Here is a 25,324-nt window from a genome sequence, read left to right as displayed (position 1 = left end):
TCACAGACCCCAAGCGTGTAGCTGCTGCACTGTCCTTCACAGAAGCCTCTCAGGTTTCCAAGTTACACCCTTTTCCCTCGGGCGGCCAAGAGAGCGAGGCTTTCCCCTGCCCCCTGCGCTTGGCTTTCCTGCCTCCACAATGAGGGCAAGACACTGCTGGGAAGTTCTGCCCTAAGCAGAGGTTCCCCTGACCTTCCCTGTAACTATGGGGTTTGGACAGATTGATACACACAGGACACCTCCCAGTCCCATTCTCTGCTCCAGAGAAGCTGGAGGCGACACATCCTAACCGCCTGCAGGAAGCCCACTGCCCAGAGGACGTGGATCTGATCATGACCCCACGTGAGACGTCCCAGGAATGTCCTGCGGTATTTGGGAGAGGGGCAAGCAGCTGGAGGTCCTATATGACAGGGCCATTACATTAGCACAGTGTCCCTTTGGGCTAGGTGAGTGCTGGTGACGTCAGCAAGGGTCCCTGTAGAAACTCTAACCTTTTCTGGGGAAGGGAATTAGTTCTCAAAGAGAGCAGCCCAGGAGAGTCGCATACTTGAGGGTACTTCTGCCTTCTTCAGAGAACATCTGACCAGTAAGTACCGCTTTTCCTGTATCAAACTCCATGCCAAATGCTAAATCCTATTTATTTTGAAAGATGATGGAGGAGATGGTGGCGGCAATTTAGAAACACTTCAAAGCCTCTGAAAACAGGCAAATGAACTCACCTCTAATTGACTTTCTCAAAAGTGAAGTTGTTTTAATAAAAGAAAATGTCTTTGGAAAGGGTAGCATATAAAATGAAAAGTGTGTGCTTCCAATCATCTCATGTGAAACACTTAACAGAAAAATCTCCCAGCTCCGATTTTTCTGGACACTCTTAAAAAAAGATAAAAGAAGGGGAGTAAACATTCATAAGTAGACATCTCATACGGTCACCTCTTCTTCTTTTTTTGAATTAGGGCAAATAAAAAAAGAAACATCTGAATGTGATGTTCAAACACCCCTTTGCAGCTGGAGCCACCCGTCTCTCCTTAAAAGCAGCCCAGATCTTTGAGCTGGTCCCTCCCTTCCTCGCTCCTACTGGCTTTGAAAGGCAAACACCTTGTTCCTCCATCCGTCACTGTCCTGTCCAGAGTGAACATGATATGGATGCTCTTTTTTAAATTCAACAGCCTTTCTGCGTAGATCTTTCCTTTAGCCCCCCTCTAGTCCCCCACCCTAAAATAAGTGCACACATTTGAAAACACTGAAAATTTGTGTATCTACTGTACAGAGGAAGGAAGTTAATTATCCAAATGAGGCCTTGCAAATTTCACTTAAAATTACACCCAAGATGAACAGTGTACATTTTCACGTGCAAATCAGGACACAGTCAATAAAAACTTCAAGAAGTGAAAAGTATAATTTTAAGTGTCGATTAAAATCTCTATGGTAGTGGTTCTCAAACGTGAGTATCAGCACCCTCCCACCCCAAATGGCTTGCAAGGGCAGCCTGCCGGGCCCAGCCCCGTGGGGCTCAGGTCTGAGGCAGGTGGGCCGAGAACTTGCACTTCCCACAAGCTTCCCGTGGTGCGGATGCTGTTGGTCTGGCGACCGCATTTGGAGAACCACTGCTCTAAAACACGTCCGTTCTACTAAGGCTTCTTGCTCACGAAGGAAGAAGTGTGGCATCCGGAAGCCTTGGACCGAGAGCCAGGAGCCCCGCGTTCTCAGTGCAGCTCTACACCTGACAGGACGCACACTCTCAGCTCATCCAGCGCGCTTCCCCCAGGACTCACTGAGCATTCGCTATGCGCAAAGGACAGAATGTACGAACGACCTTCACCTTCATACAGCTTTCAAGTCAGTGTGGGGCAGATGTGTACACAACCACTGCCACACTTATCGGAACGTCCTGGGTGCCATTAAATAGAGGCAAATAAAGTCAGGGGCCTCACCCCAGAAAAACAAGCTCATTTGTCTGGCAATGAGGAAGGTGGCACCCTAATAGAGACGGCACTGCACACAGGCTTGGAGATGGAAAGGAGACGGGACGGCGTGGGGACAAGGGAGGCATTTGGGAGCCGCAGGGCAGCCTGGTGAACGATGTACTGGTCAGGACTCCCCATTGCTCGTGATTTAAGCTCAATTCACACTGACTTCAACCACAAAACAGTGGGGGGACAAGCTGCCTCGTGTAACTGACAAGTCCGGGGGTGGGTCAGGTTTAAGGACTCGAATTCAGTGCCCGAAAGTGTTCAGAAATCAGTCTTTCCCCGTCCCTCAGCTCTGCCCTCACGCGGTAGCTTCATTCTCTGGTAGGTGGAGCCACGGGGAGACCAGGAGGGCACCAGCAGCCCCAGGTGTGCATTTCACCAGCATCACAACCCTAATCAAAGACATTGCCCTTTTACCAAAAGCCTGGCAGTTGGCACTCACTGGACCCCCTTGGGTCACACGTCCATTCCAACAAGGCAGAGGGACCTGAACACACTGATTGTCCCAGCCTGGGTCACACGCACGTGTGGTGAGGTCAAACCCACTCAAACCTCCCCGACTGAGTAGAGATGGGTGGATTCCCAAAGGAAAAGGGGGGTGCTATTTCCACAAGGCCTTCCTACTGGGTATTGCGCAGGAGAAAACTGCTCAGAACTACTGTAGATACGAATAGCCCCAAGTTGGGATCCAACAAGTAACCGTCAGGTTAAAGGAGCTAATTTAACAAAAAGTCCCTACCTTCCTCTCAGGTCCTTTGCCAATGGACTTGGTACAATCTGGCTTCTGGCCGCAGCAGAGTCTGGTCTAGGGCAGTGCCCTGGTCGTGTCCCCTCTGCCTACAGCTTTTCTTCTTTGCAGCAGCAGGACCCTGCAGGGGGAACCGTTCAGCTCAGGGGGTGGGGAGGGCAACTGCAGGGGTGGCCCCTCTAGACCACGTCTTGATCTGTGGTCTCTGAGTGTCTAAACAGGAGGCCAGCTCAGCCACCGTGCAGATGTCTCCCATGGCCTGGAGTCCACTGTCACCTCTTAGAAGACCCTGGGCCTTCCTGTCCCTTGCTGCTGCTGCTGTGTGCTGACTGGCCAGAGCAGAGCCACTGCTCACTGGCTGCCACAGAGGGAGGGCCCCCCACAGCTGCAACACTTGCTGCCTCTCCTTGAACTGCTCTGCCTCAGGTTCCCGCTCTTTGAAAGGGGAAGGGACAGCCACAGCGCCCGAAGAATGAGCAATCAGAGGGCTGCTGCGGGTCGCCTGGGACCTGGCAGCGGAGGTAACAGCTCTGTGCTGGGATGGTTGTGTCTGTGGCATGTGGCTGTGATCGACAGGCCTTTGAAACCGGGTCCTAAAGGCTGTTTGCTTCAGAGAAATCACAATAAAATCTGGGACAGCAGAATCAGAGCTGTTGGCCTTTCTGCCATGAACCTGAATCAGACAAAATCATTTCTGCCAGGCCCAAAGACGTGGCAGAGATGTGCGAAACCCCAGGCTAACGAAGGAATCCCTAACCCAAACACTCAAGCCCTGTGGGGCCAAGGTGACAGGGGAGAGACCTGTGGGGTGAAATATCACTGCCCGGCCTCTGGAATTTCCTTAGAAACGCCAGGAGGCACAGAGGAAGGCAACAGTGGGTTGGAAACACCCCATGCCCATTACTCAAGACCAAGCCTCTGGCCCTCCAGCCCTGGGGCCAGCCACGTCCAGGTGGAGAGGCCCCTGCCCTTCACCTCCATCCTCTAGGAAGCCCGCACTTCCACCTGCCAGGCTTCTCGGGTGGCAGCTGCCCTGCCTCCGAGTCGCTGCATATGGCTGTGCTCGTGACCGCAGGGCGCATGTGCCACCGGCTAGAGGACTGCAACCCCTCGATCCTGGGTTCTGTGCCACCCGCAGGTGGAGCAGCACGAAAGGGAAGCCTCAGTCTGCCAGTCTGGTTTCTGTGTTTAGGTCAGCATCTAGAACCTTCTGTTTTTAGAATCGGATTTAAATTCTTGGCTTTTATTAATTTGATCAAATATTTTCTGGCTTAGAAAGTTTAAAATGCTCTTTGCCTTAAAAAGAAAGGATTAGTTTAACTGCCTCACAATGGAACAGCTAATTCCGATTTAATAGTCCGTTCACCTGGAGGGCTCTGAGCCTTACTTGGTTGTTATACGACAGCAGGAAGGGACAGCTCATGTCCAGTTCCCCATGCTCAGTTCCAAGTGCACGGGTTAACCTAATTTCTGAAATCAGTTACTATCCTAGAGTTACCAGCCCTAAATCTGAGCCAGTATAGAGAACGGTTTCAGTCTTGGCCAGTGATAGCACACCGCGGTGTGAGGCACAGCATATAAATATCACCAAGTCTCCTCTATCGTCTATCTCTCTATCATCCATCCATCTCACAGTCATGACAGGGTCACCAGAGATGGGCACTTCCCCTCAGGTCTATGGAAACTCCGACCCAGACAGCAGGCCCCTCCCAGCCTCCCTCCCCTGGTCGCCTGTGCTCCGGGGCTGGCTGGGCAAAGGCACTGCGTGGTTGCTGCCTATTCCTCCCCCTGGGTGGAAAGACAGCTGCTTCTGCCCCTCCAGGAGTGAGGGTCCTGCTTTTGTGGCTCCGTCACTGCCCCAGGCCTGTGTATCACTGACGGCAAGAAGCTACCCCGATGTAAGAACTGGAACCCTCCACCTCCCAGCCCACCTTGGCACTGAGAACTTCCTGGCTCACTCCCACGGAACCCGACACACTGAGGCTGGGGGCGGGGCACGGCTCTGGCACCGAGGAAAGACAGGTTTTCTACGCTGTCACACATGGACGGGTTTTGGTAGCTGGGGTCCCATCACAAATTACACAACAGGGTTGATTACTCACATGGCAGATTAGCTATATCCCTTGGCCTGCCTCTTCGTGGGTATTTTACTGCTCACTATTGTCTCTCCTAAACATGGAGAAGGAAGAGAAGCAATCTATCAACTTGACATGTCACTTCCCGCACTAGCACATCTGGCAGAGCCCAACAGAATCGCACAGAGAACACCAACTCTCTAGGCTCTGCCTCTTTCTCTGAAAGTGCAGAGTCTGACAATACTTTTTATAGCACATCTGGCAGTTTGCATGATGTTATTTAAACAAAATGCTATAAATCAATGTACTGGCTTTGCCTATGTTATAAAAGTTTTCAGATAAACCAATACATGGTATAACTCTGCTAAATTAATTCAGATATCATTATCTGTTAGACTTTTACAGACAGTGAACTCTCTAGCCACATTTTCCCCAGAGTCGGGGTCAATTAGATTTGACCAGCTGTGCCAGGGCTCTGAAGATTGAAGACAAAATGTCTACAACTAGTACGATGACCTCGTTTACTGAAAAAACTCATTAAGAGCATTTCAAAAACAAGGTCTGGTCTGATAATTTTATGTGTTTCGAAAAAGAACCCTTCTTTTAAGTGGCTACGCAAATTATTAGTGAAACATCAAAATTTACAAAATCTATTTTTGACCAAATTGTGTTTGTTCCTTATATGGGGACCTTCCTGAATGAGGCAACTAAGCACATTTTTGAAAAATATTTACAATAAAGGTGATAATCTCATTACATTAGCTAATATCCCATGAGTAAGGCTAAGAGGAAACAGCCAAGAAAATGATAAAATTTTACTTTTTTTAAAAAAGAAAACGGTATCGGGCATAACTTCCATTAGCACTTATATAAACAGGAGTGATGCAATGCATGAGTGTAAAAACAGGCTAAAGGCTAGCGACCGAATGTTACGCTATTTTCCTAGGCAGAGAACCCAGAAGATGGATCAGCTGTTATCAGTGACTTGGTTGAACTAACTGAAAGGGAGCTGGTGTCGCGAATGTTTTTGCCCAACAATGCTGACTGTTGTGATTTGATGATTCACCATGAAACCTGTTTAAGTGGAGGATGTACGCAGAAGTGTGACACTGGTGACAGGCAGAGGCTACTGCCCACTGAGCAGCGGGCCCTCGCGTGGCACACATCTTACTGCCCGGGCTACTCACCGGTGCTAGTAAGTCACTGCTGCAAACGCAGACAACGGCTTGCCTTGTGCCAAATCAATTAAAAATACTCAGGAAGCATGTTCTCTAACTCCCCCTCCTTTTCAGTACTTGTGTGGCTTGGCTTTATTGAAAGTGAATGCACAGAGACGATGCAGCACATAACAGTTTTCCAGGATCGAGCCCTGGGGGATCCTTCGTACTTTATTAGAAAGCAGAGAATCCCCAGAGTAGTTACTTATTTTTGCTGAGGGTTCGCTGCTTTTCCGCGTGCTCCACAATCTTCTCCTCCACGCACAGCCCCTTCCGCTTCCGTACCGCGTTCATGTACTTCCGGGCCTGGTTCTCACAATCAGCCTTCTCCCCGAAGTGCAAGTACTCTTCCTCGGTGGTTGGCACCCAGAAGGGGTCGCTGGGAATGACCTTGGAAAAGAAAGCGACAGAATGTGCTAGATGAGGCATCTATACTTTCATTTCCAATGCCAGTTCAGAGTCTTAGCTAAAGAATAAAAGCAATGAGCAATTAGACTTGGAGGAACGGTAATAAACAGGCATGAAGAAAACAGGAGCTGAGAACAAACGGAAGCAGAGCCCACAGAACTTGCAACGGGTGTATTCTTCTTTGCTCAGCGCCATTACATACCACTAAGGAAGAAAGGACACTGCTAATTTTGAATAATCTCAAAGCTCTCCCTTTCCGTGGGCTCTATCTGGGTTTCAGGGTCTTTTCACTCATCTGGCCGTTGTCTCCAGAAAAGACCAACACGTGCTTAAGCCCATTCTTGATTACTCTGAGCGTTTGCTCCAAAATTCAGTGGAGTTCCTGGTGAGTGCGAGGGACCAAAAGGACTACGTCATTTTGGTCCAGAGGCAGATGTGGTAGCCTCCTCGCCCCTTTCTCTGCCTGTTTATTCTGATGGGGAGGAAGACACGTCCAGGGGAAGGCATGCTGAGGACAGTTTTCCTCTGAGGCTACTCTTGAGGGGAAGGGAGAAGGGCAGAGCTTGGACAAGGGAAAGCAGCTGAGAAAGGGTGAGTCTGGAAGCCAGACTGGGTAGACGGCTTTAGGTCCCGAGACAACAAGCAGCCAAGTCAGGATGTCCCAGGAGGTGGTGAAATTGGACCCAAAACCAAGGGACTGATTTCCAGGCCAGGACAGAAGACGATGCATATGCTGACCCCGCCCCCCCCCACCCCCCATCCTGCTATGACACGAACACCACTCGATGGTTTCCTTCACGGACAGAAAGCTCCGTGAGCCTAACAGACACCCCTGTCCTCGCTGCCTCCTCACCGTGGTTCCCGCAAGAATGACTGGTGAGTGTGAAAGGAGAAAACAGACTTGGGTAGCCTGGCCCCTTCTTCCTCCCCTTCCCACAGGAAGCACACAACCTGCTCTCTCGTCTGCCAGTCTGCTGAAGGGGTGGACTGGCCGAGGCTCTCCTAACACGAGGGACGTCCCGAGGGCTTTCACGGAGCACCTCATGTCATCTGAAGGCCAAGCCTGAGGCCCAGAAGCTCAGCGTGCCCAACGTGACCCAGCTGGTAGGTGGCGAGCATGAGTCTGCAGAGTGAGGCTCCCCTCTGGACTCTGCCCTCTGCCAGGCTCCTGCGCCCCCTTCTCCCACCATGGGCCTCGGCTGTGGCTTTGTCCCAGGAAGACACATGTGGCTCTTCTTCTGTGAGGGTAGGCACCCTTAGTGTACGCTTGACAAATATATGTTGTGAATGGATTGCTGTGTACCGGCCTTGATTACAGAACACTCGGCTTATTATTAAAAATGGGTATTTTCTCCCCTTCTTTCTGAGTACTTGACACCTGTACAAGTATGGACAAAAGACTAAGCCTCACAGAAAAATATGACAAGGCGCCCGCCAGAGGAGTGGTGGCACTGCTGATGCAGAGGTGCCCACACCCTGCTGAGGGCGTGTCCAGGTGCCGAGGGCAGGGAGAAGTCTGGGGGCTACAGGTGCAGACTTGGGGCTGGAGACAAGTGGTTGGCATGAGACCTTTGTGAAACAGGCTGGTGCCGCCTGACTGGCCAGATGGGATGGGCCCAGACGAGCGACTGCATAGCAAAGCCCAGTGAGGCCCTGGAGGGCACGTGGGGACCTGCGGCCCCCACTTTCCTCCCTACCACGCAGTCACAGCCAGACCCTCGTGGGAACCATGGTGAGGAGGCAGAGAGGCCAGGGGTGTCTTGTCAGGCAACGGAGCTTGCTCTCCCCTCCAGAGGGGAAGGACAAGAAAGGGAACTGAACGTTTACCTGGGCAGCCATCCACAAAGACTGTACGCTGTAAGAGACTAGTCTGAAGTTAGTTACTGGCACCCTCCCCTAAGCAGCTGGACGATAAGCCCGCCACGGAATAGAAAGAAGCTACATTTTCTTAGTAGGTGTGAGTGCCAGTGGTGAACAAATTTTTAGTCCCGTTAAAAAAAGTGACAAATTTTATAGAGAAATAAATGAGGTGCTAGTTGAGAGATACCAGACTCAGACTGGCCAACTGAAGACCAGAGTCCTTGTTTCAAAAATATAAGACCCAAGAGTTTCAAATAAGATCCAATTTTGCCTGGGCCTCCAGCACATACTTCTGAAGTTTGTTTCCTAAGAATCCGGGAACTTTCCACACTCAGCTCTATGGCCCCGGGGGCTCCTCTAGGAGCAGCTCCAGACTAGCCCTCCCTGTTGTCCTCTGGCCCCAGCAAGGGCTGCAGTCCCCTCATTCCTCCTCACCTGTATGGACATCTTGAAGCCTCGTGCCCCAACATACCCCACGAGCTCTCAGAACAAGGGAGATGGAGTAACCCCTGACCGAGTCCGGCTCATTTTCCATTTCCTTAGTGGAGTCTACGACCCTATCACCCTGAACGCTTCTGACCTCAATTTCCTTAGTGGGACACAAGGCGCCGTGTGGCTGTGCTATGCAGAAAGACCCCTTGAGGCCACAGAGCAGAACCTGCTATCAGTTTGGACGAAAGGTGCCTTTTTCTAACTGGCTCACCCAGACTACATCTGCCTACAGTGAGAATGTTTTTTTGCAACCCGATCGCCTGAGGGGGATGCCATTTTGTAATTCACAGGAAGGAAGGCACCCAAGTACTAGCTGTTGCCCTGGGCATTGAAAAAAGGAAAAAGAAAAAAAAACACACAAAAAAACACACACACAAAAACCAAGCAAAAAGCTTTGGGAGCTCCGTTTCCATTTTTTGCCCAGTTTTCACCAAGATTATAGCCGACAAGTTGAAAACACCATGTTGAAAATAAACGGCTCAGTGCTATTGTGATCACTTCTTCCTTACCCTGGATGAACCTGGCCCACCCTCAGGGAAATCGCAACGTGAACCGGTGAAGCTGAGGTTATGCTGACATACATGTAGAAAGGCACTGGTTTGGCCATATTTTTCTTTCTGGGCTGTTATTAGCTCCTTTTCTTCCTCTTTCACAGAAGGGGAAAATATAGGAAAAGAAATTATGAGACTGCTGACTTCAAAGGTTTCCTCATGGAAAATGCCTGTAATTTTATTTTCCCTATTTTTTTTGAAGCACTTTCTCTCAAAAGCTGTTGATTATAAATTATATGGTGTGGTAGAATACAAATGAAAAAAAGTGCCTTGGAGTGAGAAGCCAGATTTCAACAACTGTGTTATTTCTAAACCTCACTATGGGGGAAAAACCGAGACAGCCAAAAAATATCAGATCAACGACATTTAATTATAATGTAGTCTTCAAGACGTTCAGAGATGGGAGCTTTTGGGAGTAAGACCGTGCGTGACAGGTGGCAAGGGGATGACAGAAGGGTGGTATGAAGTGGGAGCAAACTCTTCTTGGCTACATTTTTTCTCTAAAGTTATTTATTAAGAGACTGATTTTTAATAACAAGCTGTAACTAAGCCTGGAACTAGGTAAGTTTTTTTTTTTTAAGCTAATTAGTTAGGAATAATTTTCCGAACTTTTTTTTTTTTTTTTTGAGAGAAAGTAGACTGAAAAACCATCATGGTTTTCACATTAACAAAAATTGCCTGCTTGGTAAAAACTTGCTGATTTTAAACTACCGGTAGTTGTTCCTAAATAGCCATTCTCTCCTTCTTCTTTGGTAACTGGTATTTCAGGTGGACACTTCAGTTTGGGGGTAGCTGGAAGAGGGAGTAGGCACACTTGATCTTTACAAAGAGACAGATAGTAAATATTGTAGACTGCAGGCCATATGGTCTCTGTTGAAACTACTCAACTCTGCTTGAAAGCAGTCACAGAAAATATATAAAAGAATGGATATGGCTATAGTCCAGTAATTTCATTTACCAAAACAGGTAATGGGGCAGAGTCTGCTGACTTCTGATGTAGTTAAGACTACATTTCCCAGCCTCCTTATCAGGTAGGACCTTGTTAGATATGGCTATAAGACTGGTTCTAGGCAATGGGATGACGTGAGGCGACTTGTGCAATATCTAGTCTGTGCCCTTACAGGGAGGGTGTATGCCCTCCTCTCCCCATTCCCTGTTCTGATTGGCTGGAATGCAGACGTAATGGTGGGAGGTGGACTGGCCACGTGGAAACCAAGTGCTTGGAAAGACAGCCAGGAGGAGCCTGGGCCCCCACCACAGTGAGCCCCAGACCCCATGAGTTTTCCGCCTTCCCTGAGCCACTGTATTTTGAGATCCCTTTGATAGAGCAGCCTTACCTAACCAACATACTTGCAATTAGGAAATGATAAGAACTTTATAGATTTTTTAAAAACGTGCTTTATAAGATCACTTTCAAGGATAAGACTGATTGTAAAATGATGAGGTATTTTAAACATATCAATTCAAGTATATAATTCTCCCAATAATTATGCCATTACCATTCCTATTATTTCTTACTGGTTTGTGTTCTTACATAAAAGTTGAGTACCAAAAACCTAAACCAAAAAGCTGAAAGTTTGAATAAGCGGGAAATTACTACCCATAAGCTTGGGGATTAATGAATACGTTAAATATTCTGGAGCTACTGTATTCCATATAATGAAATACCAAAATATCTATTCAGATGTAAGCCAATAAAACCATCAAAACATCATCTAGTGTCTAGACAAAGATACAAAATACAAGAAAAATTACATAGTAAATCACTGTTAAAATGTAGTTTGTACTAACAAAAAAATGTAACCTAAATTGGAACATTAACTTTGATTCTATCAAGCATTAAGAATATGACTTTTGCTTTTTAAGAAGCAAACACAACTCTTTTGAACTAGTAACTTCATTCGTATCATTTCAGATGCTATGAAATTGCCCAATTAAAATGAAACCTCCCGTCCAAAGTCAAATTTTCTGAAGTGTCACCTTTCTTTACTTTGCTGATTCGCTTGACTATAAAATTCATTTTAAAAAGAAAGTTCTCTCTAAATTATTCCCACTCCTTTTCAGTAACTAAACGTAAACAGTTCATTTGAAGTGTTTTAGAGAAAGGGACCCATCTGGCTAAAACAGTGAGAGAAAGGGGAAGAGCTGAGCACTGAACCTCAGCTGAGTTTTGCTAACTAAAGTTGAAGAAGAAAGCGCTGGATGACTTGTGTGAAGCCTAGCGCAAGGCCACACAGCTGAGAACAAACCAGAATGCAGGGGGACAGAGAACAAGAAAACCCCCACAAACCAGTGAGGGCCTGAGGCTCGATATCCACAGGCCTTATCGCAGGGGCGAAACCAACTCAGGGAGCTTGCACAGATTGTGCAAGTAAGTGGCAGAACTAGTATTTGGAACCAGGGCTCCCTCGCTCACCGCTTTCCCCCGTCCACCTGATTGAGCGCACCGGGACCTGTGTGTCCTTCCTGTGTCACCCACAGGAAGCACGTCCGTGGATGAGTGGGCAGGAGCGGGATCTGGGTTTTTACCTCCCAGTGGCTGAACAGCAGCTGCGGGCTGGCCAGGCCGCTCGTCCTCTTCCTGATTTCGTCAGCAAAGCCGAAGCTCTCGGCGACGGGCAGCACGGCCTTGATGATAAACATGTCCGTCCCTTCCTTCATTTCCTCCTGCAGCACTCGGCCTTCTCTCTTGGACAAGACAGCATAGACCCGGCCTGCAAAGCCACAAACCGATTACATGTCTGGGGCCATACAAAGTCACCTTACTCACATAACCCTGTAACAGTGCACTAGTGAGTAACTAACTCTGGCCCCAGTGGTTTTGGTGTACAATAGAATAGATATTTTTAAAGTGTTTTTAAAATAAAAGTAAAGCATGAAATTATAGACAAATCGGAAACAAAAGCAACAAAAAGTGAAATCACCCCAAATTGCATCACCCAAAGCCAATCCCCTCAACACAGCAAGAGCGATTCAGGAGACTTTTAAAGGACATTTCCATACAATGTCACCTATGACCGTGTTTGGGTATGAAACCCAATGAGGTGAGCGTGACTGGGCTTTGTAAATATTAAGAGCTTAAAAATTCTGAGACATTATTAAAGCAAACGGCACAATGACACTTTTATACTAAAAATTAAACCCATACATATATAAATGCTTGCTCATATATATTTTTTAAACTATCAATATTTAAGTGGCACAAGTGTTAATTTAAGAGTTTTATTCCCTGAAAACTGATTGTCTTTGGAACTAATGTCTGGTAACAATTTCTACCACCACATCACTAGAATTCTAGCAAATTCTCTAGGGTAACACTTTTGTTTCAGGCCCAATTCTGCCTGCCACTGAGGAGGCAGACGCCGTCCCCTCTGACTGGCTCCTGTATGAGTGCTTGCTCTGGGCGCTCCGAGTACCCTTTCCACTGGTGAGCAGAACACACACTGCAAAGCACACAGAGAGACACTGAAAATCACAGACCGTGCTGTGGAGCTTCCGACAGCTAGCACACTCTCACAAAAGCCTCCTCTTTCAGATTACACGTAGAAAAAAAGAACTTGAATTACAAAAGTGATCTATGAATACAGTGTCATTGAAAACGCACGGCAGTGCAGTAAAGCAGAGTGGAAGTGTCCTCCGACCACAAGGAGACCTGGCTGTCCCTTAGGTAACACGGTGATGTGTTGTCTGCCACTCACCTGGGCGCTGGGACACAGAGCACACAGTGCCTGACTCCTTGACTTTTCTCCCTGACTCAGATTTCCCCCTGGTGGTCGTTATCAGGAAGATAAAGGGAAAGAGAGGGCAGGAAACCCCTGGTGTCGCAAGGTCTTAAGAATAAAAAAAAAAACCTTAACAACTCCGACGGGCCTTCTTCAACTCTACGTGTAGCTTAAAAAACAAAGAAACCAGAAATCCCACTCTTGATGAAACGCAACACTTTTCCTCTTCTCTGCTCCCCTGGCCGGCCACATCGTCCTCGCCTTCCTTTCCTCCCATGACCCCAAACAGGCAGCTTCTCGCTTCCTCGCCTGGTGTTCTGTCTTCAACACTCAGGTTCCACTGGTTGCCCCCAGCTCTATTAAAACGGCTTCCTTGAAATTTCATAACCATTTTTATGTTCCTGACCTGCATGCCTTTTTCTTGATTCTCAGGCTCCGTAATTTCTCTGTGGTTTCTAAAACTACTGGCTCAAACTCCTCTGACAGCTGTCTCCAACCTCAGTGACCTTCCTTAGACCCCCGGCCGTCATTCTATCGTTTACTTCTTAAAGGCGTAACTTCTACCTGCAAGTATTCTGAAGGCCCCATACTCCTCTGAACAAACTCTCCCCACAGAGAGCAGATTAATTTATCAATTCTGTGGTCAAGTATTAACTTTATGCCTGGGATTCCTGGGACTGTTTCTCAGCCAGCCTTCTCACTTGACCTCCAATCCCATATTTACAATGAAGGCGGGGAGGACCTTCCGTCTGTGGAGGCGGACTTCCTCTTAAATTCAACAGGTCTAAGATAGGACACATTCCCTATTGCCCAGGCAAGTCCACTCCCCCAACTCTAAACAGTCATTTCCCCTGTCACTCAATTAGAAATCTCCGAGTTACAATTTTGATCAGGGTTCTACTTTTGAAGCCTACACTATCAGCGTCTCAGCCTGTCCTCGCGGCCCTTGCAGACCTGGCAGTAACCCACTACTTCAGCTCCTGTGACTGCCAGACCCGAAAGTACCCAGACCAGGGATTCTGTGCACGAAGCCAAGGAAAGCCACTCACTGCCCACAGGACACATGTGAGGCGTTTCTACTCCAAGCTCCCAAGTTTCCACCACCTCGAGTATGCTCCGCCCAACTCTACAGTGAAATCCTTTTCAGCACTTTAAGCCCATTCAGAAACTTGTTTCACAAAGTCTTCTGTGATGTCCCCAAATTAAAATAATCTCGTTGCTATTTGGGCTTCATTCAAACTGATGTGTTGTTTTATGGCATTACAGATTCTTGTATATATGTACATACCTTCTTCTTCCATTATAGGCAGTAAGATTGGTCTGTAGATTCTACAATCTTTAGAGCTAGAAGTTTGGCAATTAAAGGTATGTTTTTCCCCCAGAATTTTGGAAAGGAAACACCTGTTCACAGCAGTGTTTTCTTTAATAGTAAACAAACAGGAAACAATGTGTATTTCCCATTTGGGGATGACGGGAAGTAAATTATAGCCAAGGATATTATGCAGAGATTAAAATGAACATTATGAATACTAAGCAGCCAAATGGAAGCATGCTTATACAATAAATAATAAATGTAAAAGCAAAACATTAAACTATTTCTACCATAAGGTGATAGCTATGCAAAATGTACTATGGGCAAAGATTGTAAACGAAACTGGAAGATAGGTGAATGTCCAAAAAGGGAGCTTTTTCTTTCGTCTTGTGGTTTCTGTTCGTGTTGGTAACAGTTCATTGTAACTTCGATTAAACACACACACAAAAAGAAACTGGTGGGCACTTCTTACAAACCAAGTCAGACTAACCTCTCTTCCTTTTGTCACAGAGCAACCAGACTGCTGCATCAAGCAGACGTGGCCGACAGGATGCAGATGGGCTTCAACCACGTGTGAGATAAAGTACGTGGTGGACACCACGGGGCCTGTGGGCTAGCTGCTATTATATAGGTGAATTCGGCTAAAAGTTTGTAGGAAATGGATGCCAACAAGAGGCCATCAACCTGGAAGTGTCAGTGCTATGCTCACAGCTTCCTGGCCTCACTATGATGACGGCAACTTAAAGATTCAGAAAGCATGATATCAAATCCACAGTTAACATGAAGCTGGTCAGGTAATACATACTCTGACAGAATCAGGATAACTAGGTAAAGACCCGAATTTAACAAGACACAAGTTAGCGCGGGTAAGTACAAGGCTTCACTGCGGGTGCCACCAGCCAAGTGGCCGGGACTAGAGAGGGACCGCTGAGCAGCAGTTCCTATAAAACCAGCTCAACAGGAAGCTTCAGTATTATAGTACAAAGAAAGCCGATTTAATAGTCAGTTGCTGAATTCAAAATTACTCCATCCATCAAAGCCCATTTCAAGGTACTATTCCTTTCAAAAAGATCTGTTTTGAATTTTGCCAATTATAATTTCTCATAAAATTTCACTGAAAAGCCGTATTTATTCGCTAAAATCAGTGTATTTCACTTTCTAATTGTTTTACATAATTAAGCTTTATCATTTTTAACTCATCTCTCAAAGCAAGAATCACCGCTTAATACAGTGCTGGCATATACAGTTCAATAGTTTTCGTTGAATTGAATTATAAAATGCTGGTGAAATGTAAAAAGAACCCCAACTGTAGAATATGAAAAGGTTTTTAAAAGTAAAGAGTGGTCCTTATTCAGAATGTTTTTGATACTCTGTTCTAACAGAGTAAGCATTTATCCCAATATGTAAAAACAGACAGAAGAACTACAGTAATCATAGCTGTGATTAAATCTCTACAACTGTCTAACAGAAAAAGCTGCGTTTTATACGTGAAGTTATTGCCAAAGATAAAAACAATGAAGAGCAAGAATGAAAGAAGTTAACAAGTTAGAGGGAGAAATATGAAGAGAGACAATTTACTAGTCACATGACAATCAAAAACACATACCAATTCAAGCTCATCAAAGGCAATTTTCATGGTCAAAAAAATGATAAACTGTTATATCTTTAGGAAAGTAGATTTTATAAGTAAAGAAAGTCATTTGAAGAGAGATTCAAACCAACTCAGGATTTAAAAAAAAAATCCAGACCAAATGTGAACGTTAACTTCTTTGTAAGGCAGCGAGCGTCGTAGCCAGGTGGCGTCTGAGAAATGTATTAAAAGGCCAATCAGCAGTGCTGGCGCAGACCGTGTAGTAAGCAATCCACAAACACACAGGTGCCACTTCACAGGGGCAGTGAGGCCTGGCACAGTGGGACCTGTACCTGGACAAGGCAAGGCAAATGCATACCTTGCTCCTAAGAGAGAAGAGGGCAAAGAACCCTGAGGGTTACGACATGCACCTCTTCCTGGAAAGTGCCAGAACTGAGTCTAGTCTGATGGCCAGGTGAAGAGGGTCAGGATGAAGATAAAAGGATAGGATGACAAGTGATACTTTGTGGGATCAACCTAGGGCCGCCTGGTCACACACTGGGTCCTGGCAGTTTCCTAATAGAAATGAGAAAATGGGCACAGAGGGTTGATTCAACAGTCTGCTGGGAATTGCAGTCTGATAAATGACAATAGCTGAGCCTAGCTTCATGAGTTATGCCAGAAACCATCTTTTCAGAAAGCTAAGGACAAACGTCACTCCACATGGATAGTACAGAAGAGATGGCAATTTGGGGAGGAAATATGTGTTCCCATTTTCCTGGGAGTGCAAGGGAGGAAAAGGATAGGCACACACTCCACTGACGTGAGACTTCAAGGAGGGTCATTTCAAACGGATAAAGAAAAAGAAACAAAACAGCTTTTCGGATAACAAACCCTAAGATAAAATTCCTTTTGGGAGGAACAAGAGGCTGAAGTATCTATCCCGAATGACCCTAATGAGAGAAAAAAGAGGAGAGATGCTCCCCCACCCAAAATATGACAGTAGCTCCAAAATATTATAGATCGGTTGGGCCCCGGAAGGCACTCTGTTGCATCTTCTAATCCTATTTAAGAGGACACGCAGAGTAGCTAGGAAGGGACAGCAACTAAGGATGGCTCAACTGCATGTCTAGAACGCTAAAACCCAGAACAAGCTGAACCTACCAAACTGGCACAGCTGAAGGCAGCAAGAAAGTGCTTTTCCATCACTTTCAAAGTAAAGATGAGACAGGCCTACAACTTGCAGAAGCCAGCGTGATGTTAACAGAAGAAAGCAGGGTTGGTTCTCAATACCTATGTCACCTCCACTCTCCGCAGTAAGGAGGACTGCGAACCTACTATAGTGAGAATACACACAACAGAGAGCAGTGAAGTTCAAGGTCAAGGTGATAACCAGTCACCTGGCCTTTTTAACAGGAGCTCACGTCTCCAGGACCAAAAGTATACCTACCAGTCCTAAAGACATGGGCCCTTTGGAGAAATTGTGGAGAGCAGGATAGCTGCCAAATTACAGGTAAAAAATAAATGTTTTAAGAACAAAAACCCTGGATTCCATAAGCTGCAGACCAGAAAGTCATATGCTAATTTCCCGCAGAATTTTGAGAAAACATTATAAAGATTTGTATATATTTATACAAGCATAAGGTAAATCTTTGGAGATGACATGGATTTTCTAAGACAAAAATCATATCAACCTTATATTTATTTCTTCTTCTAATATCGTTGGTAAGTTGATAATCAGGGGAGTATTATATATATAAAAAGGACCTTAACTTCATTAAAATATTCAAGTCACTGCTTACTGAGCTTCTGTAAGAAAAGGACACATGAAAAAAATGAAAAAAGGAATTAATGTGTTAATATTATGGTGTTGGGACTTCTAAAAAAAAATCATTCACTATTGTTCTCACGGGCTATAACATTTTAATCACCAAAATTTGGATTTGGCTTTTTGGGGAACAAAATGGGAATGTGTAACATGAAAAAAAAAAAGAAGAAAAAGAAATGAGGTTGATCCCAACTTCTTTGGAGTTAATGACAAGGTGCAATTGGCTAAACTGCATTAAAAGAAGAACATTGTATGACGTGCGGGAGGTGTGTCTGTGTTCTGCATGGTCGATGATATCTGAGGTCCTGTGTGTAAATATGGGTGCTTTACTTAAGAGGATGGCTTACCAAATAAAGTATGTCCAAAGGACAGCAACTATACAGTGAAGAGTACCGAGAAATCATAGCATGAAAAATAGCTGAAGGATCTGGCGAGTTTTCTCCTGGATGTAAAACTAGAAAAACAATGATCTCCTCAAATATCTGAAGGGAGATGCAGGTAATAGATGAATGGATAAAGAAGTTGTATATATACACAATGGAATACTATTCGGCAGTAAGAAAAGATGATATAGGAACATTTGTGACAACATGGATGGATCTTGAGAGAGTAATGCTGAGAGAAACAAGTCAGACAGAAAAAGCAGAGAACCATGTGATTTCACTGATATGTGGTATATAAACCAAAACCAACAAAAGAACAAGACAAACAAATGAGAAACAGAAACTCATAGACACAGACAATAGTTTAGTGGTTGCCAGAGGGTAACGGGGGCGGGGGGTGGGGGGTGGGAGATGAGGGTAAGGGGGATCGAATATATGGTGATGGAAGGAAAACTGACTCTGGGTGATGAACACACAATGGGATGTATAGATGATGTAATACAGAATTGTACACCTGAAATCTATGTAATTTTACTAACAATTGTCACCCCAATAAATTTAATTAAAAAAAAAAAAAGAGGAATGAGTGGTGGTACGTGTGGTTGGGAACTAGCAGGAAACAAGACTTTTGGCTCAATATAGAAAGGATACTGTCTAATCATGGAATGAACTGGCTGTTGAGCTACCCATCAGCAGAAGTGTTCAAATCCAGACAGTATAGGCTTCTGCCAGGTAGGAGAGCCTGGAGGAGAGCGCTGAGGTCTTCTGCAAGGACTTGAAGGAATCAAGATTCCTCGATCCTAACACTACCTGTGATGAAGCGTAACCTCTGGGAAGGGTCTAGACAGGCGTCCGCAGACGGACGTTAGCAGGTACATGGAGAAGCACTGTACGCTACGTGGTGTTTGCACATCTGACTTGAGGCAGTGCCAGAGTAACATCTGTGTAACTTGGTCCAACCCAGCTGGCCTTGAAATGCCACTATGGACGCTCAGTTCGTCTCACAGGAACCGTGCTGGGAGGCAAGCCTAAATTTCTTTTGGAAGAAAAGTCCCCAACAATTTAGGTTTCTGCTTTTAGGAATTAACCAGCCAAAGAACCTTACTAAAGAGAATAGCCACAAAGGGACTCAAAGGACCCAAGCGCTAGAGAAAACCTACTGACTTGGCCCACTCCCTCTCTCATCCAGGGCTCACCTCCCCTTTACCCTCCTCACCCCTCAATCAGTCCAGGACCCCAAGAGGGTAAGACAACTACTGTGTGCCAGACACTGTATTTGTGTCCTCATCTTAATCTTCACAACCTCCCATGAGATATCACCTTCTCTCTGACAGGTGAAGAAAATGAGTCTCAGTGAAGTCATGTCTGTCAAAAGTCAAAATAGCTACTAAGCACCGGGGCTCCATGCCTCCTGAGATCCTAACGGATCTTCTCCCAAAGGGAGAACAATCAGGAGAATCTGATGTAATGATTAGCACTGACGAAAGCTCCAAACAATTTTCTTCTTCAGAAGGGACCCAGAATTCCTGAAGCCCTTTTGTGTTAAGACTCCCAGAATGTCACCTTCCTCTTTCGTCATTTTTAGAATGACCCTGGTTACCCAGACCAACACAGTTATTCACTTGAGGAAAAGCTGCCGCACAGATCTGGATGGTAACATACATAGGCAGTTTAAGCCTCTTTACCAGACCTTCCATTACAGAAAAGAGTCTATTTGCTGCAAAAGATCTTTAGTTGTCAAGTCCCCCACCCCCCTCAAGATTTTAACATTTAAGGCCTCTGGGCTTTCAAAAATCTTAGTTCCTTAGTAACTGAGATGTTAATGTGGCTTCTGCAAAAGAAGTACCACATGAGTTGAACTTTTCTGACCTAGGACTCGTCCCTGCTATGCAGGGCATCTCTTCCTGCCTTCATCTCTCTGTCCTTACCGAGCACATCACCGGTGGCCATGATGTCGCACGTGTACATGGCAGCCATCAGACGCTGAGGCTTTACTTGCAGAGCATAGCGACATGCTTCCTTCATGGTGGCGATCAGCTGTCCCGAGAAGGGCCCGTAGCAGTCAGGGAGCGAAGACTCTGCTTTTGGTGAAGCCCTCTTCTCAAAGGGCTCGGCATGGCCACTGGGGAGCTCGTGGTTTCCAGCGCCCCCAGAACAGGTTTCATCATCCCCCCATCCCTCTTTCACCAGATCACTTTGTTCTGCATTCTGTTTATCACTTGCTCCCTGTTCCTCAAACTTATTTAGGTGCAGTTTTTCCAGAACAAAACAGACACCCATGAGCGGCTCCTCACACATGGGGCCGGAGAGAGTTGCCAGCTGGAAGCCACTCACGATGCTGTTGCCCACATCTCGGTATCTGCTGGCGTCTTTGGAAGCTTTGCCGGCTGACACTGTCCACACAGAGTTCTGAAAATCTTCGCTTTTATTTACTAATATGTTGGGCCCACATTTTCTTGGGCCAAATGACCAGATCTGGTCAACAGTATTCCTCCATTTTCTCCCTGTTAGGTGTTGCTCTAGTTTTCCTTTGAATTCCCCGATTTTCTCCTGGGCCTTCTGGTGAATCATCTGAGTGTTTTTGCCCTCATTCAAAGATGATGTCAGCTGCTCCATAGAACGAATCAAATCACTGTTTTCTTCCAGAATTCGAGTGACTTCGTCTGGAAGGGGCATGGCCCGCACACTCAGTGTGGCCAATTTGTTGGGAGTTGTCATAGTTACCATCCCATCGGAGTCAACCTGGATTCCCTCAGGGATTCTGCTTAGATCTTCTTTCATTTGGTGTATGACTGCAACTTTCTGTTGTCTGCCTATTTCTTCATTGACCATGTCCACTTTGGGGGGTTTTGTGATTGTTTCTCTGAATGGAATAATGGGTTCAGATACACTGATTTGAATCTTTGCAAACCTACAGAAAAATGTAAAAGAAATAACAGGTTATAATCAAAATGGCATCAAAACTCCCATGTAGAAATATTACACAAGGGGGATTCTGCAAAAACATAGAAACAAAAATTATTTTACTACAAAAGATCAGTAATTTACATTGTATCAGAATTCAAAACCCATTTTCATATCAGGTTGAAAAGACAACCTCTAATGGGAACATACTTCAGAGAGTTCTTCACATGTAGCAGAATTTCATTGCTTTGTTCTCAAAATAAATGAACCATCTATTCAGATAAGAACATTTTGAATGGAAAATAAATGTTTTAAAAAGATTTGACACATGAGATCTTTAAAATACTATTTGTCAATTTAAACGTCTGGAGAAGAAAAGCACAAAGATTATAACTCTAAACAGACAAAGAAGTTCAGACACCCAGTCAAATCCCGACAACGTATTTGGCCTCGGTAACGAGGCTCATGAGCAGGCGAGTGTGACCCAGGAGTCTGTCTAGAGCCGTTTCTGCAGTGACGGAATGTTCGTCATCTGCACTGGAGTTGCTGAGCACTTGCAATGTGGTCAGTACAACTGCGGAAAACAATTTTTAATTTTTTGTAATTTTAATTAAATAGTCACACGTACCTTCGGAGCATTGGAAACGTGGCTAGTGTGACTGACAAACTGAATTTTTTATTTTATTTAACTTCAACTAATTTGATTTTAAGTCACCACATGTGGCTAGTGGCCACTGTACTGGACAGCACAGGTCTTAAACCTCAGTCTGGCACCAAGTTCAGAAAAGCCCCCTTTTCACATGCTATCAAGTTTAGCGTCGTGCTGCATTTTCTTCTAAAACGACTCAGAAGTTCACAGAAGGCGGATTCTGGACACTGGCATGGATCGATTCTGACGACGAGGAAACCATGCTCTTTGTGTTCTCTTAGTTTCTGTCTCCCTCATTCTCAGGTAATACTATCACTTTCGTCTGACCTCTGTGTGCCATTGGCAATGTGGATGTATGTACGTGTACATGTGTGTGTTTATGTATGTGTGTACACACGTATATAATATATGAGATTTTTGGATCTTGAAACAATACTTTTCCCTGGGAAATGCTACTTAATAAGGGACCTAAATACTAAAATTAAAAGTTTTTGAAATGCTTTCATATGATTCTAGATTTGTTTCTGCATTCTATGTTTTGTGGGTGTGAGGCAGGTATTTGGTTGTCTTATTTTATACTTTCTGATAAATTCGAAACTCAGTAAGTGAATGATTTTCTAAAAATAATGTTACCTAAACTGATAATAGAATATAGACCTGAGTAGACCATGTGGGGGGAAAAAATTAAAATGTGAAAAAAATTATTTCCAAGGAAGGTTCTGGTTTTGCCAGTGAATTTATTCACTTTCAAGGATTAGCTTATTTCAAATGCTACATGTAGTTGTAGAATATACAAGATGGATGTCTATCTGATGTATTAATTAAAACTTCTTTGCTACCCAAACCTGCCAAGGTCAGCATACAGAGGCAAAACTGTAATTCACACTTACCTAACAGATCAGATATAAAATCTAAGATAAAATAACAATAAAAAGGGATATATGTGTCTGTTCTATTTATTATGTAAGACACTGTGCTAAGTATTTTACATGTATTATTTCTTCTTCTGCAGTTGCATTATTATCTTCATTTTGTATCAGAGAAAACCAGGTAAGAAAGATTTAAGTAACTTCTCCAAACTCATATAGCTAGTAAGTGGAAAAGCTAGGATTCAAATCTAGGTCTGAACTAAGAATCCATATCTTCCTGTTATGATATATTGAAAAATCAAACTGAACAGCATATTAAAGGAACAATTCACAACACTAAGTAGTTTTATAACAAGTTATAAAAACTGACTTGTATCAGGAGCTGTTAAAATAATATATCACATTAGAAATGTCAAATAATCTATGTAACCATCTTCAAAAATGCTAAATTGGCATTCAGTAAAATTTAATTATCTGTCCTGATTTTAAAACAACAAAAGCCCTTAGAAATCTTAGCAATACAAAAGTATTTTCTTAAATTATCATTAGAGAAAATATGTTCGTATACTTAGAACTAAGAAAATCAACTGCACAGCTATTGAAACTATGAGAGTGAATGCATCTACATCCCTTTTCCTCGTAAGGTCAAAAGGCCAGTGTGAGTCATTTCAGTCCTTCAAATTTCTAAGTGCCCAAAAGGTCTCCTACAGTAATCACTTATGAAATTAATTAAAACCACCCGATGGCACAGAAGTGGAAGTCTCTGCATGGTAGTCACACCTGCAAAATGCTGTGGGGCCAAAGGTTCTTTAGATCCTGGTAACGCAGAGCCTGTCATCACTTCAAAAGAAGCGCAGTCGGCTCACACTACACTGGGTTTCCTGTGCCCTCCTGCCACACAGGACCATTACTGCCTTGAGATCTGCGTGCCGCGGACTCGGACAGTTTCTCTGGCCTGGAGGCGGCAAGTAGTCTCCTTGTCTCCCACTCCTGCACCTAACGCATTCCTGAGAGAGTGTGTGTGTGAAAGCTGGAAAAGAAGTATATATATTAGAAGGCAGGTTCTGTCCTCTGAGAGCTGAAAAAAACTCTAGAATCTTATACATGTTCTTCAGGTAATTGTAAAATTTAAGTCGTACAGAACAGGGCCAAAACAAAAATGTACTGACTTACGATTTGTCACAAAGTGAACACCCATGAAGTACCACTCAAGCCGAGAAATAGAACATACCAGCCGTCAGACGGACCCATCATGCCTTCTCCCAGTCCCACAGAAGTAACCACTATCCTGCCTTTTACTTTAACCTCGAATTCCCCACCTACACATGTAACCCCTATACTCTCCAGTTTGCTTTGGCCTGCTTTTTAACTGTGTGTAAATAGAATCTAACAAGTTGGCTCCTTTACTCATACATTAGGTTGTGAGATTCACCCATGTTTGCACAGCCAGCTGGTTTGCTGAGATTATTCTCTAGAATTCTGTGGCATGAATGTACTAATTTATTTATCTATTTTATTGTGTTGTTTCCAGTTCTGGGCTGTTAAAATTTTTGCTGCTCTGAATGAGTATTCTTGATGCACATTTGTCCGGCTTTGTGTTACATAACACAGAGCAGAAATAGGAGATTTGTTGAGCCCCTAGTAGGTAATTTCAGACTATATTCCACATCCCACTAGTTGTGTAGGTGAATTCCTACTGCCCCACATCTTTGCTGCCATCTGATATTGTCACTTTTAAAAATCTCCACCACTCTGGTGGGTATGTAACTGGATCTCACTTTGGTTTTAACTTGCATTTCATTAATTACTAAGAAGTTGAATATCTTTTCATGTTTACTGGTCTTTAGACGTCTCTTATGTGAAGCACCTGTTCAAGTCTCTGTCCTATTTTCTAGTGGATTGGTGCCTTTCTCATCCACTTATAGTACAAACCTTTTTGTATGTCTTCCAGTTTTGGCATAGAGGGCCTATAAACATGAATACATTTTTATTCCTAGGTATTTGATATTTTTGTTGTTACTGGAAATGGTAACCTTAAAGTAATTTTCATTTTCTGTTTATTAATGGTGCATAGAGATGCAACAGAGTTTTATATATTAATCTTGAACATAGCAACCTTGATAAATTTACTTACTAATCCTAATAGTTTCTGTAGAGTCTTTTGCATTAGTACACAATGATATCATCTACAAATGATGAGTTAAATTTTTCCTTTCCAATCCTCGTATCTTTCGTTTTTTATTCCTTATAATGCTGCCGAAGACCTACAGGAGAATGTTAAATAGAACTCAAAATAGCGGGTTCCCTTGTCCTATTCTTGATCATAAAAGCTTTCAAAAATTTCACCAGCAGGTATCTGTTTGCTGTAGTTATTTTGAAGATATTCTTTATCAGTTTAAGGAAATTCCCTTCTATCTGCAGTTTGCTGAGTTTTTTTATCATGCATGAATGCTGAATTTTATCAAGTGCTTTTCCTTTGTCCACTGAGATGAGTTCTCTCCTTTTTTGCTATTAATCTGTTAAATTTATGTTGATTGGTATTTTTAACATTATCTGACTCTGAATTAGTTTGATAGTTATAGGACTATTAGGTTTCCCATGTCTTCTTGGGTCAAATGTTCCTAGGAATCTGTCCATTTCCCTTAAAATTAAAATTCATAGTATTCTCTTAGGTTTCTTGGTCCAGAACAAGCCATCTAATTTATTAAGATGCCATAAACTCCTACATGACATTGGGTACTGGAGGGTGCAGTGGCCTTCTGTCAG

At 44.4% G+C, this 25,324-nt stretch overlaps 1 protein-coding gene across 2 annotated transcripts in view; it reads right to left on the bottom strand.

Annotated features, from left to right (window-relative positions):
• Positions 1 to 2,709: 2,709 nt before the first annotated feature.
• Positions 2,710 to 25,324, bottom strand: part of EFL1 (elongation factor like GTPase 1) — a 75,459-nt gene continuing 52,844 nt past the window's right edge. The window contains exons 18-22 of one of the 2 annotated variants that reach the window (XM_074318272.1): positions 20,065 to 21,047; positions 11,851 to 12,035; positions 6,216 to 6,400; positions 4,821 to 4,887; positions 2,710 to 2,839 (exon numbers count right to left, since the gene is read on the bottom strand). In XM_074318272.1, coding sequence (XP_074174373.1) covers positions 4,866 to 4,887; positions 6,216 to 6,400; positions 11,851 to 12,035; positions 20,065 to 21,047 — 1,375 coding nt within the window. In that variant the 3' untranslated portion in view covers positions 2,710 to 2,839; positions 4,821 to 4,865. Of the gene's footprint in view, positions 2,840 to 4,820; positions 4,888 to 6,139; positions 6,401 to 11,850; positions 12,036 to 20,064; positions 21,048 to 25,324 lie in introns of those variants that run through there. The other variant, XM_074318273.1, reaches the window with a different exon arrangement.

The sequence above is a fragment of the Rhinolophus sinicus genome, linkage group LG13, assembly GCF_036562045.2.
Source record: "Rhinolophus sinicus isolate RSC01 linkage group LG13, ASM3656204v1, whole genome shotgun sequence".
Lineage (NCBI taxonomy): Eukaryota > Metazoa > Chordata > Mammalia > Chiroptera > Rhinolophidae > Rhinolophus > Rhinolophus sinicus.
Note: the sequence above shows the minus strand (reverse complement) of the source record. Positions and strands in the feature narration are given on the sequence as shown.